The sequence below is a fragment of the Ascaphus truei genome, chromosome 3, assembly GCF_040206685.1.
Source record: "Ascaphus truei isolate aAscTru1 chromosome 3, aAscTru1.hap1, whole genome shotgun sequence".
In the NCBI taxonomy this organism is placed as follows: Eukaryota; Metazoa; Chordata; class Amphibia; order Anura; family Ascaphidae; genus Ascaphus; species Ascaphus truei.
In genome coordinates this window covers 78845326-78871864 of record NC_134485.1, presented here as the reverse complement: position 1 = coordinate 78871864, position 26539 = coordinate 78845326, and the positions used below count along the sequence as shown (strand labels likewise).

Below are 26539 nucleotides of genomic sequence, written 5' to 3'. Positions count from 1 at the left end.
GGCACTATCGCACGACATTTTCCATTGATTCACTTCATTCACGTTATGAATGAGTGAAAGTTCCCTAAAAAACGATATCTTCATTTTACCTTCTTCTGTAATCTGATAACAGATGTCCATTTCTTTTCCAGGAGTCCAGCATATTTCTTATCCAACTCTTCATTCTGAAAATCAAAAAAAGTTTTATACAATCAACTGTGGATGTGCCAGATTCTGGGTCATTTCAATCACAAAGGCCCAATGGCACCCAGAAACAGATGATATATCATACATGTTTGTCTCCTACAGTTGCTGCAAGAGGCTTATAGTGACGTGAGGCGTAATCTCAAATACAAAAAACAGGACTACATTCTCATGCACTAGATGGCGAGAATTGTGCCATTTAAAACTGAAATTACAATTATTTTATAATAGTCCTAATAGAAATACATAGTCAGTCAACATGCTCTTGTTAGTTAGCATTTGACAAAAACCAAAACCCAGGAATAGAGACTGTAATTAGAATTTCAATATTCTCAGTGCCATGATGTCACCCGGGACTGAGCACTAAGACACATTGTTTTTTTGCCACAATTAAACCCGTTTCGTATCTTTCACCATCGGTTAGGGGGGAAAGGGGGGGAGGGGAGAGAAATAAGGACTCGGAACTCACTAACCGATCGCATTGGCAAAAGTAATGAAAACCCGCTCATTTTAAATGGTTACCTTTGACATGTTACCCATTGCAATCAAATTAAGTAAACTTAAATAAAAGGAGCAGCTGGCATTTCTGTGCTCAGAACAGGGGTTGCACATACATACACAAAAAAAAGGCAAGGATCACCAGATTTATAAGAAACTGATCCAGGTAGTGTCTGTTCAATGCAACTATTTTAGCATTGTAAAATGAAAATCAGAAACCAACATGCAGACTCCAAGTCACAAAATGCTCTCTTAATTTTTTTTTTTAAAAATAAAGGGGTGGAATGCTTTGCTAGTTTAAAAAAAAAAAAAAATAAAAAAAGTAATGTACAGGATAACTGTATATTCCTCAAAGTGAACATCTACTAGGGAAATCCATGAATAATAATTTGGTACACGGTTAATTCCTTAATTGTCCATACGTACTCTACGTCATAAATAGCCACCCCCCATAAGCCCTTATGTCCACTGGACGTCATTGGCTTTTGCTCGTTTCTTGGGGCTGTACGCGATCAGCGCTGTCCATCTCGTACTACACTGAAGGAAGTGAGGGTGGGTATTGAACTGGAATCTAATTGGACACTGGACAGGTGTCAGGCATTATCGCTCTGGACATAGTGACCTTATGGGCTTGGGGGCTGCGAGATTTCCCTGAGCAGGGCACCCCGCATCCCGACTGGTTGCTGCTGGGTAATGCAGTCAATCAGGAGGTGACAGGATCCCTGGGTGTTGGACCAAGGAATAAACTGCATGGAGCGGTGAGGTGTAGGGGAGTGGTTAGGTGTGAAGCATGTTGTCCCTTTCACCATTGTGTCCAGTATTTTTGGATAAGCCACCTGGTAAATCTTTGCACACCTTCCATTTGGTCCGGGAGACAGAATCTTGGAGGGATCCTATGATCGCACCGAAGAGCGGATCGCACCGAAGAGCGGTCATGTGATGAGAAAGTGTCGGAGGGTCCATGGCCACGGAGGTGGGAGGCCCCTCTAGCACTATCTTTTGGTCTATCTTTTTGTGACACACACACACACACACACACACACACACACACTTTGGTACTCACAATATCAAGTTCTGCCTCCTTCTTAAAAACCGAGTAGGCCTCTTCATAGCCATTGGAACGAAGATAGTCTGCTATTGCTCGATTTCTGAAAGGAGAAAAACACAGATTTATGAACAGGAACACAAATTTATAAATGGCAATATGAAGTGCAGCTATTGTATATAAAAAATAAACTATGCAAGACTTCAGAAGAAGTTTGAGATTTGAACAGAATTCAATCCAGGAAATATCACACCAAGACCTTGATTAATCTCACGGAGAACCAAGAGTAGTTCTAAATTCTCATAACACACCCCTCCCTACATGTCTACCTGTATGCTGCAATCGGTTGGAGGCGAAGGTTCTGCAGATTAGTTGGAAAGAATCCTTGCAGCTACCTCTGAAGAATGCAACATGGAAAGGACCAGAGCAGAACATGAAAGACCAAAGACCTGCAATGCAAGTACCGAAACTGCAAGCCATGTCGTCTTGCATAAGGCTACACATGGCATTGTGTGGCGCAATGAACAGCTCCCGGTTTGCTGCCTGTGTAACTTTAACCAATATATTAATCCTCACCTGCAGCGATTTATGTCTTGGCATCTGAAAGGATTTTACAAAGTATTAGGAGCCGATATGATGCAGCATGACAATTTTCAATAAAAACCAGCATTCTCCTTTAACATAGCTGTTACGTCAAACAAACAATATTAATGCTTAGACAGGGATTGGTTCATACCCTGAAGCAAACCATAACAGGTTATGCATTTGCTTAACTGCGCATGTCTGACTCAGAGAGGCTGCTGGGATCTTCAAAAAACTTTATTCGTGGAACACACAAGGGCTAGCACCGCATTCTCCCCCTCAGAGAATGCGGTGCTAGCCCTTGTGTGTTCCACGAATAAAGTTTTTTGAAGATCCCAGCAGCCTCTCTGAGTCAGACATGCGCAGTTGCGCCCGAATCCTCCATTGTTTCCAGTACCTTTCCAGACGGTGGCACGCAGAAGCAGCCGAGGTGAGCAGGCCCCAGACCGGAGATGCAGGTGAGGTAAGTTAACAACAGCCCCCTGCATCGGTCAATTCTGTGGCCAAGCGGAGCTCCCTCATGCGCTGTCTCAGTGTCTGACACGATTTCAGACTGCCACACTGCACACTGAAGCGCAGGACAGATTCACACATTCTATGCATTTGCTTATTCTGCCACAAGCAGTTTCAAAACCGTCTAAAAACAGTTTAGTTTCATGGTGACTAAGTATATGTACGTACAGTATTTTCTACTATGAAACGGAAATCTTTGCGTTTAGTTGATCTGACTTTGGATTATGAAGGATAAAGAAAAATGAAGGCTGTGATCTCAGATATTTTAGTTATAAAGTGGGCACTCTTCATTTTGGTACTTGCAACCTTTAAGACACAGTTGATCACTTTTGTATTTCATTTTACGGTTTAAGTTTTTTTTTATTATAAGCATTGGCATGTAATGTGCACACATTAAGTGCTCCATTAAAAAGGTCAGACATTAATGGGGCATTGACCATTGGGGCAGTTTGTTCTTTTGTGGTACTAGATTTGAAGCAGGGGTAATCCTGAGCTGAACTGTGTTGATTTCAGCTCAAAGGACGCACTGCTTCCCAAAACCTTACATTCTGAAGTGGCTGCTGGTAGAAGCTCTGGCTTGTCACACAAAATGTCTATTGAAAAGGTCCCAGGTCTCACGGGACAATAGGAAGCAGCGATGTCCTCACATGAAGGGGGTTTTATTTAGCAGGTTGCTGATTAAAATTGGTTAACAGCATAGCCATATGAGCCTAAATGAACAGTTCACTGTAGGACAAGGTATACATTTCAAACTGGATCACAGCTTACATGGAGAGCTGTAATTAAAAAAAAAAATTTAACCGGTCTATATTTAAAGCTGCAGTTCAGTCTTTTTTTAATTTATTTTTTTACTTCAATAGTTTCATGTGGGCAATATCTAATTACCTAAAGAACTGCATAGCTGCCGGTCAATTCGTTCTCCGTCTATTGATCGGCAAAGTTTGGCGACATCTTTAAATATGGGGAATGTAAATCGTTGCTATAGGAACAAGCATGCTTGTTAAAATAGAATACAAGAAAATTGGTCTTTCAAAGTTGTTTTTTTTTTTAAAAACAGAAAATGCTAAAAGTATTTTTTCTTACTACAGAACTGATTTATTAAAATTGCCTTGAAAAATAAAGCCGTCCGCAGGAAAACAAGTCTTTGCTTTGTTAATATTGTTTGAACTAGGTGGCCGCCGAAGATGAACCACGTTTCTTTCAACTGAGGGGACACCGCGGTTACGGAGATAATGCCTGCTTTTGTTGCAGGTGTCCCTCGTGGCAACTCCAATATGGTCACCAATGTTTGACCTGCAAATCACACAAGATTTATACAGCCATAGTGTTTCTCCAGCTGGAACAGCAGCACATGTAACAAACGTGTTGATTATTCCAGTAATTGTGGGGTCACTGTTCAGCTCCAAATATGCAATGTAAAAAACATTTATAGGAAGACAAACTTGAAGACAATACATCGCATTTAAAAAAAAAAAAAATAAAAAAAAAAAAAAAAGGCAGAGCAGGACAGACTTTCTTTCCAGAAGGACTTGGATAGACTGGAAACTTGTGCCGGTAAGTGGCAGATGTGGTTTATTACAGGTAAATGTAAAGTTATGCATTTGGGAAACAAGAACAAACATGCAACTTACAAATGAAATGGGCAAAATGAGGCGAATCCTTGGAGAAGGATTTATGAGTGTAGACAGCAGGCTTAGCAATAGTGCCCAATGTCATGCAATCGCTCCAAAGGCAAAATAAGATCCTATATTACATTAAACAGGGGTATTGATGGAAGGAAAGTAAACAATTATGCTACTGTATAAAGCAGTAAGAGCAAATCTTTAACATGGAGTACAGTTTTGGGCACCACTTCATAAACGGACCGTAGTTCCTTAAAGTGCACTGAAGAGCCACCACATTAATAAATGGGGTGGAAAAATCTGACATGAGGAGAAGCAAGCTAAATTAGATTTACAATAGAAAAAAATAAAAAGGAGGCATCTAAGAGGGGATGTGACAACGATATACAAATCTATTCAGGGTCAATACAAAGAGCTTCCGAAATAACTATTCATCCCAAGGGCAGTACAAAGGACTCGGGGTCATCCCTTAACGTTGGAGGAAAGGAGATTTCACCAGCAACAAAAAGGAAATGGTCCTTTACAGTAAAGGCAGTTAAAATGTGGAATTCATTACCCATGGAGACTGTGATAGCAGATACAATAAATATGTTCAAAGAATGGTTGGACCGCTTTATAATAAAAAAAAAAAGCGCACACGGGATATAACAAATAAGTAAACATGGGAAGGATATTGATCAAGGGAGAAGTCAGATTGTCATTATTGGTGTCTAAAATGTCACTAAATAAAATATTTAATGACAAAAATGGCCTGGCAAATGTATCCCTTAAAGTGCGTACGGACAATTTATTTCAGACAAAACATTTCTTCAAACGGACGGAAATATAACGGAGAGATTAATGTCAAACGCCTTAACAGATTATCTATTGCATCATAACATCAGTCCTTTATATATGAAAAAAGACGTAAAAAATAAAAACAAACATTTTTAGTATTTTGCCAAGCATGACCTTTTAGGAAATAGACTTTGTAGTAAATTTGCAACCAGGCCACATACTGTAGAATGGGATTCTATTATGAAGTGTGGCAACAAATACATACAACTCAGAAGGGGGGAAATAAGAATCATTCAATAAGCTATTCTCTCTTTTTTTTTTTAAAGGAAACAAAAAAAAAAAAAAAACAGGGGGGAGGGGGGAAGGAGGGTGGTTTGTCGTTTTGAACAGGTCACCACTTGCAAAAAGGAAAATTGAAATGCCTTAATTAAAATTGGAAGCATTACAGAATTATCAAAATATGCTGTGGCATTTGACAAGCACAGTCAGGTCAACACAAACTGCAATTTTCGATTACACAAAGCCATAGTGTGGGGGGGAATCCCATAAGATTTCTAGAAATTAACAAACAATGCTTACCTAATATTTTTACTTAAACATGTTCACTATGCTTCTCTGCAGTAGGTTGCTATAGAATACATTTTATTTGAGAACCAAAAATGAAATGACTAAACCGAATGAGAAACTCATTCCATTAACACAAATGTTCAGCCTCAACCAGGAAGGTCGGTTAGAGGTTGTCTGCCTCATGACAGCCGACACGCTGGTGTGCAGCTTTTATGATGAGCAGCCTGCAGGAATAGGTGGAATTGTATTGTTTCCAACCAGTCACACACTAGGTCATTTAAGATAAAGGGAATCCTGTTAGCTAGAAAAGCTGACAAAGTCACACAATGAAAAGTCATCGCTTAAACAGAAACACAAACTGCAGCTCACATTTTCAATATGGGATCGGATCAATACTGTATTGTGATAAGGTTTGTAAATTAAAATCAAAATGGATCCACTGCCAGTCTCCAAATCCCAGAATGTGTCAGAAATGCTTGCACGATAACCTAGGTCATAAGTAGTCAATCCTTTATTCATTTCAGACAATGTAAATTAAAGGTGGAATACCTTATTTTGCACTAAATAACCAAACTACTATTCTGTCTACACAACTTATTTTCTATCCTTAACACCTTTGTTCTTTTATACAGCGGTTGATTAAAACTTACAGAGTAGCAAAATATTGTATTCTTGGGTGGTGAGATATTTTCAGCTAGTTTGACTTTTGCACGAACCAGGTCCATTTCAATACTTGGTATTATGGACATTTTAGATAAATCAGGTGCCAACCCCATTAGGAACTTAAAAAAAAAAAAATACATGATTGAGTTGATTAGACACATTCCTAACTTTGTGCCATATTGCAGCTAAATCATAAACATTTTAAAGAAGTCTTTTGCTAATCCCTGGATTCAAGGAGAACCTCATTGCAACCATATTATAAAAACACATGTTTTTTGATTTTTGTTTTTACATTGTTTAGGAAAGGAGAAAATTTAAACAACTTACCGTAATTTTCTTTTCCTGGAACCATGGCAGTGGGCACCATTGGGTTAATCCCTTCTCACTCTAGGTAGGACAGGAAGTAGACTTTTGCAGGTAGGCCATATAAGGCCCCTCCCTCTACCTGCACACTAGTCTTACGATTCTTCCATAGCTGAAAATATATAACTGATAGGCATTAGACATACATAGGGAGGGTAACTATGTGCCCACTGCCATGGTTCCAGGAAAAGAAAATTACGGTAAGTTGTTTAAATTTTCTCCTTTCCTGATCACCCTGGCAGTGGGCACCATTGGGACATACCCAAGCAGTGCAATTTTTAGGGAGGGAACATCAGAATAGACAACACCAGTTTAATGTCTTATCAGTTCAACCTTTATTAATACCCTTTACACTTTATTTCACTACAGTTTCTAAGACTCTACGTCCAAAGCTTGCGTCAGCTGATGATTGTACGTCTAGTCTGTAGTATTTCAGAAATGTATTGAATGAGGACCAGACAGCTGCTTTACATATCTGCCCTGGTGTGGCCTGGGCTTTGAATGCCCATGAAGTAGCCATGGCCCTTGTAGAATGGGCCTTCACCTTCAAAGGTTTATCTTGTCCTTTGCTTTCATAAGCTCTTTGATACAAGACACCATCCACTGTGCAATTGTAGTCTTTGATGCCGCTTGTCCCTTCTTTGGTCCCTCTGGGATGACAAATAATTTGTCAGACTTTCGGATATCTCTCATCCTTTCTAGGTACACCTTAAGACATCTTACCACGTCCAATTTGTGTAACCTTTCCTCTTTCTCATTTTTTGGTTCTGGACAAAATGACGGGATCACCATCTCCTGACTTATGTGGAACTGTGATACCACCTTTGGCAGGAATTGATGTATCGGTCTAAGAACTGCCTTGTCTTGATGTATGATTAGGAATGGCTCCTTAGCAGATAGCGCCTGTAGTTCTCCCACTCTCCTTGCCGAGGTGATTGCTATCAGAAACGCCATTTTCCCCGACAACCATTTTAGGCCAATGTCCTGTATTGGTTCAAACGGAGCTGCTGTTAATACATCCAAGACTAACGACAAGTCCCATGTAGGTACTCTGTTCTTAATTTGAGGTTTTAACCTTTTAACTGCTTGAAAGAACCTGATTATCAGTCTTTCTACTGCCAGATTTCTTTCCAACAAAGCTGATAGTGCCGACACTTGTACTTTTAATGAGCTGAGACTGAGACCTTTCTCAAATCCTTTATGCAGGAACTCCACTATAGATACAATTCTTGGTGAAAGGAAATTTTCTCTCTTTTTCACACCAATCACAAAAGCAGAGCCAGATTCTATGGTATACTCTTGATGTGGAACTTTTCCTTGCTTGTAAGAGGGTTTGAATTGTTTTCTCTGAACAACCCTTCAGTCTCAATGTCTCCCGCTCAATCGCCATGCCGTCAAAGCCCATTGTTTGGTATTTGGATGGCTTATTGGCCCCTGTTGCATCAGGCCTTTTTGATCTGGTATGTGCCATGGTGTATCCACTGCCATATTTACCAGTTGTGTAAACCAAAGCCTTCTTGGCCAGTATGGTGCTATGAATATCACCTCTGCTCTCTCTTCTCTGATTTTCCTGATTGTTTTTGGAATCAGAGGAATTGGAGGGAACAGGTATCCCAATTTGAAGTCCCATTTGAGACTGAGAGCATCTGTAGCTTGTGCGCTTGGGTGAAATTGTCTGGAACAATAGTTCCTTACTTTGCGATTCTGGTGTGTCGCCATCAGATCGATGTCTGGTTGACCCCATCGCTCTACCAGGTCTTGGAACACTCCTGGATTTAACGCCCATTCTCCTGGGTGAATGATATTGCGACTTAGAAAGTCTGCTGTGACATTTTCTAGTCCTGGGATATGTATGGCTGTGATATCCGACAAGTGGCACTCTGCCCAACCGAGTATTTCTGCTGTGAGCTTCATCAGCTTTCTGCTCCTGGTTCCTCCTTGTTTGGCTATATATTTGACCACAGAGCTGTTGTCTGATTCTATCTTATACAGCCATCTCTTATTTTGTCCTGGAAAACTTCTAGGGCCTTTTGTACTGCTTTTAATTCCAGCAGATTTGATGGTAAGTGGTTTACCTGATTTCCCCAGGTTCCTTGCACCACTTCTTCTCCCATCTGAGCCCCCCAACCTGTCTTGCTCGCATCTGTTGTAATTTTTAACCAGTGCACAGGTTGTAGCGTTTTCCCTTTGACCAGGTTTCAGGTATCTTCCCACCCTTTTAACTCTTGTTTTGTTTGTGGGTGTAACAAGATTCTTTGTCTTGTGTCTTTGTGATTCCCGTTCCATTGTTGCAGAAAATTGTTTTTGCAGAGGTCTCATATGCAACGCTTAATGTTGAAGCGAATTTCCCCAGGAGTCTCATGCATTCTTCTGCAGAAGTCCTGGTAGCTTTTCTGAGCCTCCTTGTTCGCATGGCTATGTCTAGCCCCTTTGCCTCTGGCAATCTCACTCCCAGAAATCTTAAGAGCTGAGTGGGTACCCAATGCTCTTGTCTCTGTTTATTAACCAACCGTGATGTTCTAGGAAGGTTATTACCATTTTCTGGTCTTGTTGGAGTTTCCCCCCATTCTTTGATTTTACCAGGATGTCGTCCAGGTAAGGGTATATCTCTACCCCCCTTTCTCATCTCTGCCACTAGAGGGGCTAGAACCTTTGTAAACGACCTTGGGGAAGTTGCCAGACCAATGTTAGTGCTGTGTATTGATAATACTCTTGATTTACTGCAAACCTTAGGAATCTTTGATGCCCTTTTGCTATTGGTACATGTAATAAGCGTCTTTTAAGTCTATCGCCACCATCCAGTCTCCTGGCTGTACCTCTTGTATAATCAGATTTACAGACCCCATCTTGAACTTTCTTATCTTCAAGACTGAATTTACCTTTCTTAGGTCTAGTATTGCTCTGTAATCCCCTGTAGGCATCTTTACCAAAATTATTCTGGAAAAATTCCGCTTCCTCTTACCTTTTCTATTACTTCTGCCTGTAGTAATTTCCTTAAAGCCGTATTCCTATAACAGCTGGATTCTCAGAAGCTAAACATCTCTTTATCTTGATTTTATTCATCTGTTGGAGACTGAATCTCCTGGCTCTGTCCTGATGCCTTTGTTATTATTGCATCTAGTTTGCTGCCGAATAGGAATTCACCTTCAAATGGTAATGTACATAAGGTGTTCTTTGATGCTGTGTCAGCCATCCACTGTCTGAGCCATAAAGCTCCTCTTGCTGATACCGCTCGTACCATAGACTTGGCTGCTATTTTTACTGCATCCAATGAGGCTTCTGCTATGTAATCAGTTGCCCATTTCACCACTGACAACGCCTTAAGAATAGTACTTCTTTTTACACCCTTGTCTATTGCCTCTTCAATATTGGCAATCCACACTCGCATAGCTCTAGCAATTGATGTAGTTGCTATGGCTGGCTTGTAGGCTGTTCCTGCCGTAACATATGCTTTTTTTTTTTTTTTTTTTTTTAATGCATAATCCATCCTTTTATCCATAGCGTCTTTTAATGACGCTGCCTCCTCTAAGGGAATTGTGGTCTTTTTTACTATTCTGGAAATAGCAAGATCCACCTTTGGGCTAACCTCCCACTTTCTCATTTCCTCTTGTGGGAATGGATACATCTTCCCAAACCTTTTAGGCGTAATACTCCGGCGTCTGGTTGCGCCAACTCCACCTGAATGAGGTGCTTAATTACTTGATGGATAGTAAAGACTCTACCTTTTAAAGCAGCAGCAGTAAAAGCAGTAGTATTACTAGTAGCAGTAGTAGCAATAGTAGCAATAGTAGCAGTAGTAGCAGTAGTAGCAGCAGTAGCAGCAGTAGCAGCAGTAGTAGCAATAGTAGTAGCAGCAGTAGTAGCAGTAGTAGTAGCAGCAGTAGCAGCAGTAGTAGCAGCAGTAGTAGCACGCCTAGCCTGTCAAAGCAGGCCAGTACAACTCTTGAAGCAGCCAGGACACTTTTTTTTTTTTTTTTTTTTTTTAAATTTCAGAGGTGCCTGTTTTCAACCTCCTCCTGTTTGGATTCGATCCCACAACTTCTTCCAAGTATCAGCTCAAACACTGCACACCCCAACTCTGTGAGCCACAAGATCACCATTGTGTTAACTCCTAAATGTCTTTCAGTTCAAAAACCTGTATCAAGGCTTTGATGAGTGGATCCACCCTTTCTACATCAATTTCAGATTATTCCTGAATATCTTGATCTGATGAATCCATTTCATTCTCTGACACATGAAAACAATCACTTTCAGACCCATATGATGAAAAACCTTTCCCCTTATCCAGACTGGTCTGGGATATAGATCTTTCCTGCGCAGGGTTAACAGCTTGCTGCACTGCCGCATCAACTCTCCTCCTTCATCAATAAAGAAAATGCTCATTTGTTCACTGGTATCACCTGCAGGTGTCTTAAGACAATCTTCACATAATTACTTCCCTATTAGGGCTGGTTTCTCACAAGCTGAACACCATTTAGTTTCTTAGCAACCTTCATTTATGTTGCAGGGATTCCCCCGTCCCTTTTGAAGATCCTGCTTCTGGGAGGGTAACCACTGAACTAATTTATAAAAACAAAATAAATGCTAAACATACACCCTAATGTATATATATATACCATCTCTTTTTTCCCATTGTAGAACTAAACTAAGGACTCACCTAGTCTTGGGAACTGATGTTTTGGGTGTCTCCATTTTTGCCTCCATATCCAGCACTTGGCTTCTCCCTGCTGAGCGTTCCATGCTGCAGCTTCACTCACACATACATCGTGTGGCCGTCGCATTCCTGACGTCATCAAGTGCTCGTGCTCATGCACCCGCGCGGCTCGCGTGTCCCTGCACGCACTTGCCGGCCTGCACGCGCGCGCTCCCGAGCGGCTACGTGCCTTGTACCCTTCACCGCAGTATCCTGCGGTCCTCTGAACCTCCTCGGTTTCCCGCGGCTTCCTGGGGTAGTACCGCCGCGTTGCTACGCTATTGCGGTCTCAGAGCTCCTCCGCTCGCAGCTATTGCTGCTCCCCCTTCCGCTGTGGCGGGCTGCCGGGTACTTTACCGCAGCGTACTGGCGCTTATGCGGTGAGTCTGGGCCTCCATTGGTCCCTGCTGCAGCATTGTGCGCCTCGTGTCTTGGGCATTGCACTAAGTTCCTCCTGCTGCAGCCGTTTCCCCCCACCCAACAGGGGCACCCCCGACTCTAAGGGGTCTCCGACTTGCCCCCCGCAGGGCGCACCGCGGAGCTTCAGGGGAGAGAGGTTGAGACCCTGGTTATCTGCACAAAGTGCAGTAGGTGAGCCCTGTTAAAAAATAACAAATCCTACACCTAGCTGTGAGGACAGGAAAAAGACTAGTGTGCAGGTAGAGGGAGGGGCCTTATATGGCCTACCTGCAAAAGTCTACTTCCTGTCCTACCTAGAGTGAGAAGGGATTAACCCAATGGTGCCCACTGCCAGGGTGATCAGGAAATGGGGATGTTTGTCACCATCAATAAATATTAGCATGTATTTCAATGTAAAAACATTATATTTTAAATGTTCATGCAACCAACAGACAAGTCTCTCTGTAAACTGCAACATGATCATTTCATAGAGCAGGAGATGAGTAAAAACACATCTAAAGTATTTTTGCTCAGTCTTTACTGCAACCATTGAAAGTACTTTCACCCAGTAGCCCAAGCACCCTGCCTACGGGTCACACACTCTTTCACACTCCAAAGGTAGCTAAAACCTGCAGTTTTTCCTCTGCAGTATTACAAAGATACACCCTTTCCTCTGTTGCTAGACTGCAAAAACTCTGATACAGATCCTCATTCTCACCCGTCTCGACTACTGTAACCTCCTGCTGTCCGTCCTTCCTGCCCCTCACCTGTCTCCCCTACAAATCTATTCTAAACACTTCTGCCAGAATCACTCTACTCTTTCCAAAATCTGTCTCGGCGTCTCCCCTGCTGAAATACCTCTCCTGGTTTCCCATCAAATCCCATATTACACACATTCTTCTCCTCACTTTTAAAGCGTTACACTCTTCTGCTCCTCCTTACATCTCAGCCCTAATTTCTTGCTATACACCATCTAGACTCTTGCATTCTGCTCAAGAATGTCTTCTCTCTACCCATTTCTAAAGCCCTCTCCTGCCTTAAACCTCTCACTGACTGCCCCACACCTCTGGAATGCCCTTCCCATCAATATCAGACTTGCACCCTCTCTATCCACCTTTAAGACCCATCTAAAAACACACCTGCTTAAGGAAGCATATCAGTAGCTTTATGAGTGATCATTTTACACCACATACATCAACCTTGGCCCCTTGCAGACTCGCTTACCAGAACACCCTCCTACTGTCTCTGTACGTCCTTCCTACCTACCAATTAGATTGTAAGCTCTTTGAAGCAGGGATTCCTTTTCCTAAATGTTACTTTTATGTCTGAAGCACTTCTCCCCTTTGTGTTATTTATATGGTTTGTTATCTATATGATTGTCACGTGTATTATGGCTGTGAAGCGCTATGTACATTAATGGCGCCATATAAATGAAGACATACATACAAGGAAGATACCGGAGTTAAGGAATATAAATGGTCTACCAGCAGAACAAAAATTAAAACATTCATTACTCTAGTGATGCAACTCTAGCATGGAAACTCAAAAAAATATGAGACCCTCGATCCAATTGTACCATTTGAGCTCTCAACAGCCTAAGGAAATCATCAGGAAGCAGTATTTTCTACAACAGGCTAGAACTGAGGGGCCCTAAAGGAAGGTCCACTAGCTCAAGATTATATCGCAACTAAATGGTTTAAAAAGGACTAGCAGAAATTAGCACCTCACTGCACTTCACTTAGAAGTCATCCCACACTGCAATCAGCTTCACTAACCACTGCGTAAACATAGGAAAAAGGCAAGTTTCATCTCTACATTTGATTACTCCAATCCTGTTCAGCAATCTACATTGCAGCTGCTGGGGGTGGAGGATACCTCCTGAAAAAATAATATTTGAGCAATTGCGATTCTAGAAATAACTATTCTAAAGGCAAAATCACTCTTACGAAAAGGAATAAAATTGTCAAGTAAACATTTCAGTTAGAGCGACTCAGTACTGTACTTTTAGGCAATGGCTCAAGGATCACTGGAATCAATATCATGTATAAAACCTCCAATTTCAACACCCACAACATTTAAACAATAATGTGAGGGTCAATAAAAAGCAATATGGTAACAAAGGGGCTGAAGCTCCAACAATCCGACCTCATCACTTCACAGTTGCACTTTGATTAGGAATTATGATTATAAACAGGGCTTGAGAAATTCTCTTGGCTATTTGTCTGTAACTAGTGAAATATGGAGGGTGGCAAGTTGTATTGAAAAAATGGTGGTTGGAGAAGTAGCACACGGGTGGCAGATCACTGCTGTGCATGCCCAAGTCATTCCCCATGGCTAGTCCTGCACAGGGTGACTTTGGCAAAGAGCGGTGAGTGGCAGCTATGCCACCAGCACTGTTTTTCTGCAATCACTGTTTTGCCAACACAATACACTATGTGAGACCTCTATTAATCACAGCTCTCCTTGCCAGTCTCAGATAGTCACTCTAGCTCTAGGCATAGAGCACAGAGAAGTGGATAAGTGGAGATTAAAGTAGTCCTGGCAAAAACATTTTTTTATATATTATATTTTATATATAAAATTTGAAGCAGGGGTCTCAGGAACTGAATTGCATTAATTTCAGCTCTGGGGACCCCCTATCTTCCCGGACTACTTAGCTTGGAAGAGAGTGCCGGTATCTGTGCAATTTGACGGTCCCGCATCTAGTGGGCAAATAGGAAGCAGTCACGGCTTCCTATTGGCCAGCAGGAAGCGGGACATTTAAGCCGCCTTATTGATGGTCCCGACTACCTGTCTGGGCTGCTACCGGCATCCCCATGCAAGGAAAGTATCCTGGGAAGCAGTGGGTCACCAGATCTGAAATTAACACTGTTCAGCAGCAGACCCCACCTCAAAACCTATTTAGAAATAAAAATGAAAATAAACAAAAATAAAGTGTCACTAGGACTACTGATAGAGAAGTTTAATATTTTTAGCCCCAGAGAAAATTATTGTGGGTGTAATATCAGGATTAGAAGAGGGCAAAACCTGCTAATACGACTGAATGCAGATTAGAACTCTGAATAAAGTACAATGTGCAATACAGGAGAGCAAAGATCAAGAACAGATCCATTCAGGACACATTCTCATCATAAAACGTCAAATTTAATTCAAGTGCATCATAAAGTGCAAATAAAATATGTACAAAGAACATGCATTTATACACCACCATCGAAGTTCAAATCAATCACAATTGCCATCCACATTTATTCAAGTAGCAGCTTCTGACTATTGTGTTGCTGAACTATTGACTAGATAGTAGTAAAGCTTGATTTTATCTCCAGAGAATTTGCTGACACTTTCTTCCCCATCTCCAAACACATGTGAAAGCCATTGTGTTGGTTTCTATCACAGGATTCTCAGGGGTTTCTGATAATGTCAATGTCACTTACTTTTAAATTGGCAGATTAGTCCTTTTCAACAGCAGTATCAGGGTTTCTATATTTGGCCAAAATACAACCAAAAAACTACCAAATAGGAACGTTAATGATACTGATAATTTGCATGCAGCGTTTTATAAAGGGTTAATCAAATTGGATTGCTGTCTTATCTGCAGCAAGGTGGGTATTAAAAAAAATACTTTGGTAAGGTGTTTTGTATCTTTTTGTGGTAACATACTACAGTATGAGACAGGATAATCTATGGATTTTAGATAACGAAGGATTGTGTCTTCTCATATTTGTTTCAATTTCCACATAAACAACCTGTTGATTCACTTGAGCCTTAAAGAGGCATTTCAAGCAGCACATATACCTATACATATATTTTGTTTTAATATATGCAGCCTTTGATTGCCTTTATCGAAAATTAATTACCTAAACTGCCAATCGTTTCTTTCTCCTGTAGTGATGTACCGCACACCGGAATAATTAACTGGTACTCTGCACTTTTTCAGCTACCCGGAAATTGCCCAGACTCGGAAGCATGGGGGCTGGAATCGGCACCGTGTAATTTCAGAGTAGCTGAAAATACTTCAACACTTAACCTGCAGCCAGCGACAGTAGGCGAGGAAGAGAGCGGTGGCATCTGGGAGCAGCAGCAGACGTCCTGGTGGCGGTGGCAGCGGCATAAGTCCTTGTCCAGCCAGCGGGAGCAGCAGGAATACAGCACACACAGGTTGCCGGTGGGAGACATGACACCATGTGACCGGAGCAGGAGCGTTCCTATTGAACAGCCGGGGAGGAGCCAGCTGTCCAATAGGAACGCTCCTTGTCTGGTCACATGGTTCCCCGGCTCCCACCGGTATCAGCTGTGTGCTGTATTCCTGCTGCTCGCCGGCTGAACAAGGACTTCTGCCGCTGCCACCAGGACGTCTGCTGCTGCCTCCAGATGTCGCCGCTGTCTTCCTCACCCTCCGCAGCGGTCTTCCTCACCCCGCAGGCAAGTGCCGTCCGGGTAACCAGCTGGGTAAAATGATTCAATTTGCCCGGGTACCTGTTACCCGCTACAACACTCTTCTCCTGTGATTGATCAGCAAAGATCCTGCTTCCCAGGGTTCACTAATTGTTGCCTTTCAGTCAATCAATCCAGCCTTCAGTCAGTGTAAGGCCTCGTCCAGGGTTAGTGCGCGGCGTCACGCATGCCTGTAGCAGGAGAGATTTGTGGCCATGGGGTAGACGCGACGCTGAGCGGTGGCACGCTCTATGGCCTGCCTCAGAGGCACGGTATTTTGATCGTGCTGCCGGCGCCGTCGTGCTCACCATGGATGTGGCCTATTATATTACTATGGAGACTATCTATTGTTACAGTTAAACTCAAACTAATAGGAATATTGGCAACAAATTATCACAAACCGGAAAGTGTTGCAAAGATCTTGCACTAGTGGGGAGGTGTGCCAAAACCTGCTAGAGACCTCAAAGGGTGCTCAGTACACTATATTAAAGCAGCAGTCCAAGCTGTTTTTTTAATTTAAAAATTATTTTTTCCTTTAATATGTGCATCAATACAATCCACACAATGATAAGTAATTAGCTAAACTGCCACTCGATCAGCGAAGATTTGGCTCGGGGGTTCACTAAATGGCTGCAGAGGAGTATTCTGCAGTTAGTGGAATGCATTTGCATATTAATGTGGACAAAGTTCTGTGGGGAAGAGCATGTGACCAGGCAGTCACTAAATACAATTAGTGCACTGCTAGAGAGGGGGCGGGGCTCAAAAAGGTGTGTGTGTGTGTGTGTGTGTGTGTGTGTGTGTGTGTGTGTGTGTGTGTGTGTGTGTGTGTGTGTGTGTGTGTGTGTGTGTGTGTGTGTGTGTGTGTGTGAGAGAGAGAGAGCCAGGTTCAGAAGAGGATGTTACTAAATGGTTGCTATAGAAACAAAAATGCTGGTTACATTATAATTACATTCAAAATGCAGTCTAGAGTTGTTTTTTTTTAAATGCTACAAGTATTCTCATAGTACAGAATGTTTGTTTTTTTAAACCCCATATTGCTAGGACTGCAGCTTTAAAACTCTCAAAATGGCATTAAGAAAACAGTTAGAAGTAGAAGTGCCAGAAGATTATTGCAATGTAATTTTAGACACATTTAAAATTTTGCAAGCCTTTATACTATCTGCAAATAAATCACATACACAAGCTTAACATACTGTACGCAAGTTTGTGTAAGCAATTTCACTTTCAGCTGCCTAAGCAACCAGAATGATATCGGCAGGAGCAGAGTCCAATGGCCACATCAAGACCCTTAGTTGGCCGCATTTGGCACCGCTTTCCATTTCTTGGCCAAAATACACAAGTTCCAAAATCTAACTTATGAATTAACATGATGGGAGTGTCAAGGTTTTACAGTTTCAGACTTTGTGTTATTTTTCTGGGATAGTAGTGCACAAGCTTCAATGCAGCATTGGGGTTTTAGAAAGGATCTGTTTGGTGATCACAACTCCCCATACAATTATTTGAGGACTTTGTCTCAACTTAGTTATATGAGAAGTGAAACACCCAGAGCACTCATACATTCTAATCCTGAACAATATGGGTCCTTACTTCTGGCAAGTTCCTCCTTGCATGTGTAATGATAGAAACACTTACCTATTGTCCAATATTATAGAAAAGCAGTAGCAGAGATGTAACAATGTAAAAATGTATGCCTTTATGATTTTATACTTAAAATGCGGAATTTCTATCATTTTGACAAATTAATCCAGACACAACTTTATATCTTAACGTGGCTGCAATAAACCTATTAACTTGGTAATAGCAGTTGTATGCTTTGTCAATGTAATAGTAACGTGTGCAAAAACACAATACAGATTTTATGAGAAAAGTTCTCTCAGGGAAAATTATCTAAACAGTACCCATCAAAATATTAATTCCTGGTCCTTTGCTTTTACAGCATGATCACATGCATGTCAAACTTACAAACTTGTTTACTTAAAACAATAAATCACTTCTCTATAAGTCTACGCTATTAACCCCTACCGCTAAAAAAAATATATATATATATATAAATTAAAAGATAGAAAGAAATGGGGATAGCCCCCGTAACTGGTGGCAGGCAAAAAATATATAAAATACTATATACAGTATAACCCAAAGCCGATTGTGTATGAATAAGCACAGAGCCCCATATGCATGTGGACAATAATACGGGGGGGGGTGGGGGGGCGGGGGAAAAATATGGCAGGGAAAGGGAACGTACAAAAACCATAGCGCTCACTCGCAAGTGAGACTCCCGGTGCAGAACTAACCCACAAGCCCCGAATGACTCAATGTAACCTGATGTCACACACTGGCTCAAATGCCGACAGATGAGGAATTACTCACAACTCCGGTGCCGTGTTGGTATAGATGACAGCTATTTGTCTGTATCCAGTTAAGCAGTGGTAAGGTCACAAAAAAATAACAAGAAAGGCAGTGGTGCACTGCCAGCCTCAGTGAAGGACTGAACACAATCTTGAAAAAACTAAATTTATTCAATGTTGGAAAAAATCCAAAGGATTGACAAAATACCCCGTGTGGTACGAAACACGTCAGAGTTTGGATTGGAGAGGTGTTTTTTCCGACATTGAATAATTTCGTTTTTTCAAGATTGCGTTCAGTCCTTCACTGACCAGCTAGAAGTGCACCACCTTTCTTGCTATTTTTCATACTTTTATTTTTAAAATGTTAAGAGTTTACTTTATAGCAATAAACTACTGTATATACCCATCTGCTCACTCCTAAAGCCGTATAGTACGTCAATATGGATAAATACTAATGTTCACAGGGAAAAATATATAGTTAATTAATAACTTGGTATGCGAGGTATAGCGCTCACATCAGGTCCCTAAATATTGTACTCAAAGTCACTTCTCCCCTGACGAAGTGTACGTAGGGATTTTTAGCGACACCACAACGGTGACGTCAACACATGAGGTGGCGGTATCCGGAAGTTCTTCTAGACCAGGCTGTATGGCGATACATACTTGCACACCGTGGTAGACAAAATAGACTCCCTCTGACAGTATGTTTATGTTTTATTAGCTAGTGTCTCCGCTTTTCACTGGTGGCATATGTAGCTGAATATACACAGACTATTGAGACGATCGGTGTCGGATTGTGTCTATTGAGATCTTTCTGACATTGTAAAGAAGATATTGGTTTGTTTTCCACTAATGCGATTGTGATGCCATGGCACACAATAGACCTAAGGATATAGATATATATATATATATATATATCTACTGATATCTATTTATACATATCTACCCTAATACACTAAGACTATCCCAATTATACTCTAGGTATTCATTTGAGGATTAAGCTGTAATCTTTAGCCTTTAATATCAGAGCGGACAATATATGTGGTTTTAGATACTGTATCTATGGGAATCATCTATAGATATATACAGACAAATGGCTTAAAAGTGCACACTGCCTATCAACAAATGCTAGGTATATTCCATTAACACTAATTAGTGGATCTAATTAGAGAATTGTTATATCCATATATTCTCTTATCAGCTACTACATGTCCCACGGTAAATTATTTACCATCTTCTACAAGATATAGAGGGAGCCTGCTATACTAATCCAGATACCAAAATCGTTATTACTAGACCTACATACTATATATTTTGATAAACATATTTCGTCAGTATCGGTTTGTCCCTTATTGGGGATTTTAAAAATCACAGTAAATATTTTCACAAAACGTCTTTGATAAATATATAATGAAAATAATTAAAAAAATAAAATAATGTAAGTGGTACATATAAGGTGTATTGAATACCCTTTTCTATAGGATCAATGGGATTCCTGATTACATCACATTCATGACACTAAAATATGTACTTTGAGTGCAATATATAGGGACCTGATGTGAGAGCTATACCTCACATACAAAGTTATTGATTTACTTTATAGCATAAATGAACCGTTTAGCAACCCAGTCATTTTACAGTACTTAAGCTGCAAAGTACTTTTAAACAAAACAGACCTTCAAAATATATTTTAAAAATATTTTATATTTTTATAGATGCCTTCAGCTACAGACAAAATTTGCTTGAGTGCTGCTCCAATACAACTTTAAAATGCGTGTTTCTGCAAAAATAAAAGGCATCAGGTAGATGTACAAGTAATGATAAACATCCCCTTGGCAGCCTTAAAAGTTTTTGATCTGAAACCTCTTTGGGAATCTAACCTCCAGCATCCAAATCTTATGAATGTGCGGTTTTATTCATGAATAGTTTTACCCAGATTCGTTGATTCACGACCCATTCATGGAGGTAAATATTGGCTCCCAGAGAAACTTTTATTTTTTATTTTTTAGACAATGTGAACTGCTCCAATAGTGCACCTATTCAGTAATCAATCAGCCAAAAAGATTACACCCACGGGCCAACCAAGGTTTATCAGCAAGTCATATCTTCCTAATGCACGTGCTACATTAGGTGAAAAGGGCACCTTATGATGCAGCTATAATAGCAAATACTTTTTCAGTATGGTTTTCCATTCTTTTACTACACCTCAATGAAAAACAGTTCTGAATTGTGGGGTGCGAAAAAAGAACCACTATAACAGCATTTCTAAAATTCTCAATTTCAATTACTGAAAATGTTTAAATATTCGACTTCCAGATTTGTGATTGGGTCTACGTTTATCTTAAAAGATGGATTCAACCCAAGTCCAAATGCTACTTTCACTAAAACGATTAATCTTTTTTTTCCAAAACAAGAGTATTCCAATTGATTTACGGTGGGTGTTGCAATGTAACTACCAAAAGCTTTCCATTGGTTTCCACCATCTCAAACGCTTACTAGTGTCAAGTGAAAGGCTTATCCACAAATAATGGACTTTAGAACAAAGGGACTACACAAATAATAAATAACAATTTAGAAAATTATTAAACACTACACCAGTATATACAATCGTTATGGGGCTCATACATCAAAACAGCTGAATCATGTGTTATCAAATGTACCTTTAAGTATCCCTCGTCTATTTGTGTAGCTGAAAATATTGGGACGTTCTATTTAATAAAGCCGCCCACCTCCAAAATGTATTTAATAAATATCACAGAAACAAACCCACTAAAATATAAATAAAAGGGCACAATGCCTTGGCACCGTCATTAAACGTTGACCTACAAATGACACCATACGCAGGAATTACATTTTTAGGTTTAATAGCAACCTATTGCTATTATACATACACCGAATATCTAACACCGAATAGACAGCTCAGAACAAAGAATCACAGGAAGGAGGGAAGGGGAGCCTGGAGCAGAGAAGCCCAGCCCACCCTGCACTCATTTGGGTTTTCACATCATGTCTACCTTGTGACTGAATGTGTCAAAGAAAAACAAAAAACCAGTGCAGCTCTCTAGGAACGAATTAGAAAAGGCAATGAAAAGGAAATGTTTGTAACAAAGATAATGTAACAATGTACTATAGAACCTCTTTCAGCATATGTAAAAGTGGAATGTTTTTGCAGACTCGTACACCTGTTAAAGTGTGAACAAGAGAGGAAAGCAGAAACACGTCCGAGTTACGTACAATCAAATTACACAGCAAAGGATAACAACATTTGCTACGGTGACCGACTTGTAATGGCGATTTAGCGTCAGTATGAAAGGTGGCAAAAAAATACCCAATCCATTGCAGAGCAAATGGTGCCATTTGTCTTTCAATAGAAAGAAACCATTCCCAAATATTTGGAGGTTTTGGGAAGAGATGAGGCAATGTTAAACAAAATAAACTTACGTTTAGTTACATTAAGGATACATCCACATGTCCGTTCTTAAAATAGCATTTTTTTTCCCGGCTAGTTTGCAAGTATTTTCATGTTCTCTCTAGTTAATGTCCTTTTATTTCTTATTCTAGCATTCCACTTAAAATTCTCACATTATTATTTTAGAAATGACTGCAAGTTAATGTCATATACATATAATACACACAAGGAATGCTAAATACTCATTTTAGAATAGATTTAATAAAGTTGGAAAAGGTAGCAAAAGTTAAATAAAGTTACATTTTATAATAAAATCACCTTTAGTTGTTCCTATCCCTGAACATAAGACGCGGTTGGGTAACGGATTAAGAAGGGCACAAAAAGGCAAAGCAATCATCCTCCATGGAAGGGTTGTCACTATCTCAAGTGATGGATGGTGGTGATCAATTCACTTTACATTGGCAATTCTGCCTCATCTCAAACTACACATCACTAGCTCTCACGGCATAACATCAATAACTGCAACATTGCTATAACATAGCAACGGCAATAAAAAATACTGGTTTTGTTATTGCTGTATACCCATCATATAAGTAGATCGCCCAATGCTAGTCTGCTATACAAAAAAGGGGACTGGCTTGGTTTTACATAGATGGGCATTTTCTAGTTTCAGAAAAAGCAACTTACAGCTCGTCTCGTTGTCTCTGTGACAGAACCATGATGAATGTGAAGTCCCAGGAACGTGATACAACAGTGACACCTCCTTCAGGAGCTCAGAATTCCTAAGGAACCCCGGATCTGCAGTGAAGTTTGCCACAGAGTGGCTTCAGTAGAATGAAAACCGCTTCTCCACAGGTGACTTCCCAGAGAGAACTTGGAGGCATTCAACAAGGAAGGTTCATTCCACCTAGAAAACAGAAAGTAACAAATAAGCGCTCCATTTGACCATGTGAAAGATGTGGTCTGCTTCAGTCTAAACAAGGTGAAGTAATCCAAACATTACGTGAACAGTCATACCAGCAACCCTCAAGTCCTCATAAATGGTTCCGATGTGAATAAAGTGAACGTGCAAATATTCTGTGACTTGAGTGCCACTTCAAGATAGCTCCTGATGCACAATACTGTGAATGTATACTGATTAATGTAAAGCCCCACTCATACCTAGACACCTAAACCCCCTCCACCCCATTCATCTATTAAATTACACATCTATTTTACCTTCGCTTTCATTTTATTTATCAAAAATGTTTATAGATAAATATTTCCCTGAAAGAGAAACTAAATATTGTGAAGCGCTCTTAAAGTGCTTTAAAGAAAATGATACATTAAAATGCAACACTCGTACTTAACGGAGGATAGAATGAGTTTTGGTTAAATCGAACGAGCATCTAATAAATGGGAAGGCACTATCCTCTAAACCAGGGATGTGCAAACTTCGAGCTGCGGCCCCCCTGCCGGGAGCCGCAGCGTTCGCGTCCCCTCACCTAAGACTCAGCGTCAAATGACGGCGCAGGTCATGTGACGTCACCCCGTCAGTTGATGCACGTTACCATGGCGGTGTGACGTCACATGACCCTGCAGCGTCATTTCACGCCACATTGCCATGGTGACATGTTGCCCAAGACCGGGCAGAGACCAGGTAAGAGAGTTACAGATTTTAATTAAATGCCATGGGGAAGAGTGCGGGACCTCTCACCGCCCGCGGCCCCCCCATGAGGTTCCCAAGGGGGGGCGCACCCCCCACTTTGCACACCACTGCGCTATACCTTATTTATTCTGTGTTTTAAGTTGAGGTCTAAAGCTGGAAAGCCATGACACCCCAAATAATAAAAAAGGGGGGGGTTGTGGGGTGTGCAAGTGAAACGTATTAGGGCGATGTAAATTAAATTGAAACAGTGAAGTCTGCTATACAATTGAATATGTTTTTGTGCACAAGAGTTTTTTTTCTGCCATTACATTTGCAAAGAAATAATTAAGTATGCCTGCTCAGCTGAATATTGTGTGTGTGGTATAGTAGCACTGTTAAGTTTATTGTAAATCAGTAATGTGATCGTATTGAGCGTAGGAACTACCACATAGTTCTGCGACAGGTATGTAGTCTTGGATTCGCATTATTGTTGTTGGTGAGTGGGACATAAGTTCATGACTAGTAAAGCAATAGTTAAGACGGACGATGTTGTCCTGGTTCCTCAGAGTGCCGTGGGTGTGAGGTGCATTGAGTTGTTAAGGGTAATGACGAAACATGGGGGCGTTAGCAAGTTGGATATGGGGCCCATGAGAAGTTATCTATTCATGAATGGAAAGAGGTACGCGCATGCGTGAGTGCGATTGCATAGTCTAAAGCTTGGGGTGGCGCCATAGGTCGTATTTGCGCATGCATTGAATAATGGATTTTTCAAGCGGCGCATGCGCTACGGTCAGTAGTTTTCAGTGTGTAACCAGTGGAGTTCATTGGCCTGTATGCGCCAGCGCGACTGATGGGCGAACGTGATACGTCAGGTAGCCTCTGCTGTGCATGGGTGAGATGTATGTATGTATGTATGTATGTATGTATGTATGTATGTATGTATGTATGTATGTATGTATGTATGTATGTATGTATGTATGTATGCATGCATGCATGCAAGTAATGAGAAACAGGGCACCACGGATTTCTGCAAAAAGATTTATTAAGCCAAGTAACAACGTTTCAGCAGACCAAGCCGCCTTTCTCAAGTTTGGCTGCAAGCAAGCCAAACTTGAGAAAAACAGCTTGGTCTGCCGAAACGTTGTTACTTGACTAATCGTTTTGCAGAAATTCGTGGGGCACCTGTTTCTCATCTGATAGCTTATTAAACTCGTAGTGCAGACAGGGATTCCTGAACCAGGCGCACCGGTGAATATAAGTACTTTATCTTATTATTGTGCAGCAAAATCCCTTGTTTATGTTATTTATATAGTGCCATTATATACGCTTCACAGTAGTAATACATGTGACAATTATAAATAACAAATACAAATAACAGAACATGGGAATAAGTGCTTCAGACAAAAATTAACATTTAGGAAGAGGAGTCCCTGCTCCAAAGAGCTTACAATCTAATTGTGTCAGATTCCTATGCGTGGCCATGAGTTTCGGCTTCTGAGCAGGCGTTGGGTGTAAATGCTTTTGCCAGTAACGGTTTGCGTAAATGCAGCATGATAATGGCGGTGACGGTGCAAGCGTGTAACTATTGATGTCTGCATGCGCGGCCCTGAGCTATTTGATCTGCGCCTGCATTGTGTACACTCTATGTAGCTAGCTGCTGTTCAGTAAGAAACCCACTGATTATGCCATCTGTGCATGCGCAGGCAGTGCTGTATACGTGCGCAGGCTGATTCCGCACTTGGGCTGTCTCACATCCGTTTCACCTAAAGATCATTTTTTTTCCCCCTATGAGATTTATTTTAGGGTCACTGCCAGCTAAGAAGTTTCAAAAGGAGCTAAATGGGTCTGTGGTTTTACCAAAACCACCTGTCCCAAGCTATAAATTAAAATTTAAACAGCTCAAAACCACCATGATCCATATTTTCAAGAACTATTTTAAAAGGCAGTTGCCAAGTGTCACACTTAAGGGAGGGAAACGTGGATAGTCAAAATAGTAATAATAAAAACACTTAGGTGAAATGTTGAAACCCTTCCTACAACAAATCCACATGTATACAACACAACGGCAAGTTAGAATCGCGTCTACGCAATTTCCACACTAGTCCCTCTGTGCCATAACATACAGTACACATCTGTTTCATTCTTTAACCTGCCTACACTTAGTACAGGTAAACCCCGTTATAGCGCGGTCCTCGGGGGCCAACCCGATCCGACCGCGCTAGACCCGGGGTCGCGCTAATTTAAAAAAAAATGGCCGCCGCGCGCCTGATCGGGAGGGAGGGAGTGAGGAGGGAAGGAAGGGGTGTCCGGAAGCCCTACACGTCCCCTAGCAACGGCGAGTCCTCCCACCACCGGCATTCAATTCCTCCCCCCCAAGCCCCCACACCTACCGGCCCTCCGCGGCATAGCGGGGGTTAAGATGGCGGCGCCCGTGCTGAGAGTGTCTGTGCCGCGGTGGGAGAGCGGGGCCCGGTACGCGGTGTGCGCGCTGGGGATCCTGCTGGCCCTCTACGCCTACCACGTGGAGAGGGAGAAGGAGAGGGACCCCGGCTACCAGGCAATGTGCGACCTCAGCGAGTGGGTGCGCTGCTCCAGCGTCTTATCCTCCAGGTACCGGGGAGGGAGGGGGAGACCCGCACACCGGTCCTGACATGCAGGGAGGGGGAGACCCACATACCGGTCCTGACATGCAGCCGCAGGGAGGAAGGACACCAGAGCAAGGGACCTGTCCTGATCACCACCTCCCCGTGTCAGGAGAGATAAGGACTAAAGGGGGAGGAGGGGGTGTGCTTCCCTCACTGGAAGTCTCATCCTCTGAGGGG

The 26539-nt window shown here is 41.5% G+C and overlaps 1 protein-coding gene across 1 annotated transcript in view; it reads right to left on the bottom strand.

The window, feature by feature from the left end:
• Positions 1–26539, bottom strand: part of PAFAH1B1 (platelet activating factor acetylhydrolase 1b regulatory subunit 1) — an 88453-nt gene that overhangs the window by 37218 nt on the left and 24696 nt on the right. The window contains exons 2-4 of the mRNA XM_075594369.1: positions 22778–22997; positions 1745–1829; positions 90–164 (exon numbers count right to left, since the gene is read on the bottom strand). Coding sequence (XP_075450484.1) covers positions 90–164; positions 1745–1829; positions 22778–22809 — 192 coding nt within the window. The 5' untranslated portion in view covers positions 22810–22997. The remainder of the gene's footprint in view (positions 1–89; positions 165–1744; positions 1830–22777; positions 22998–26539) is intronic.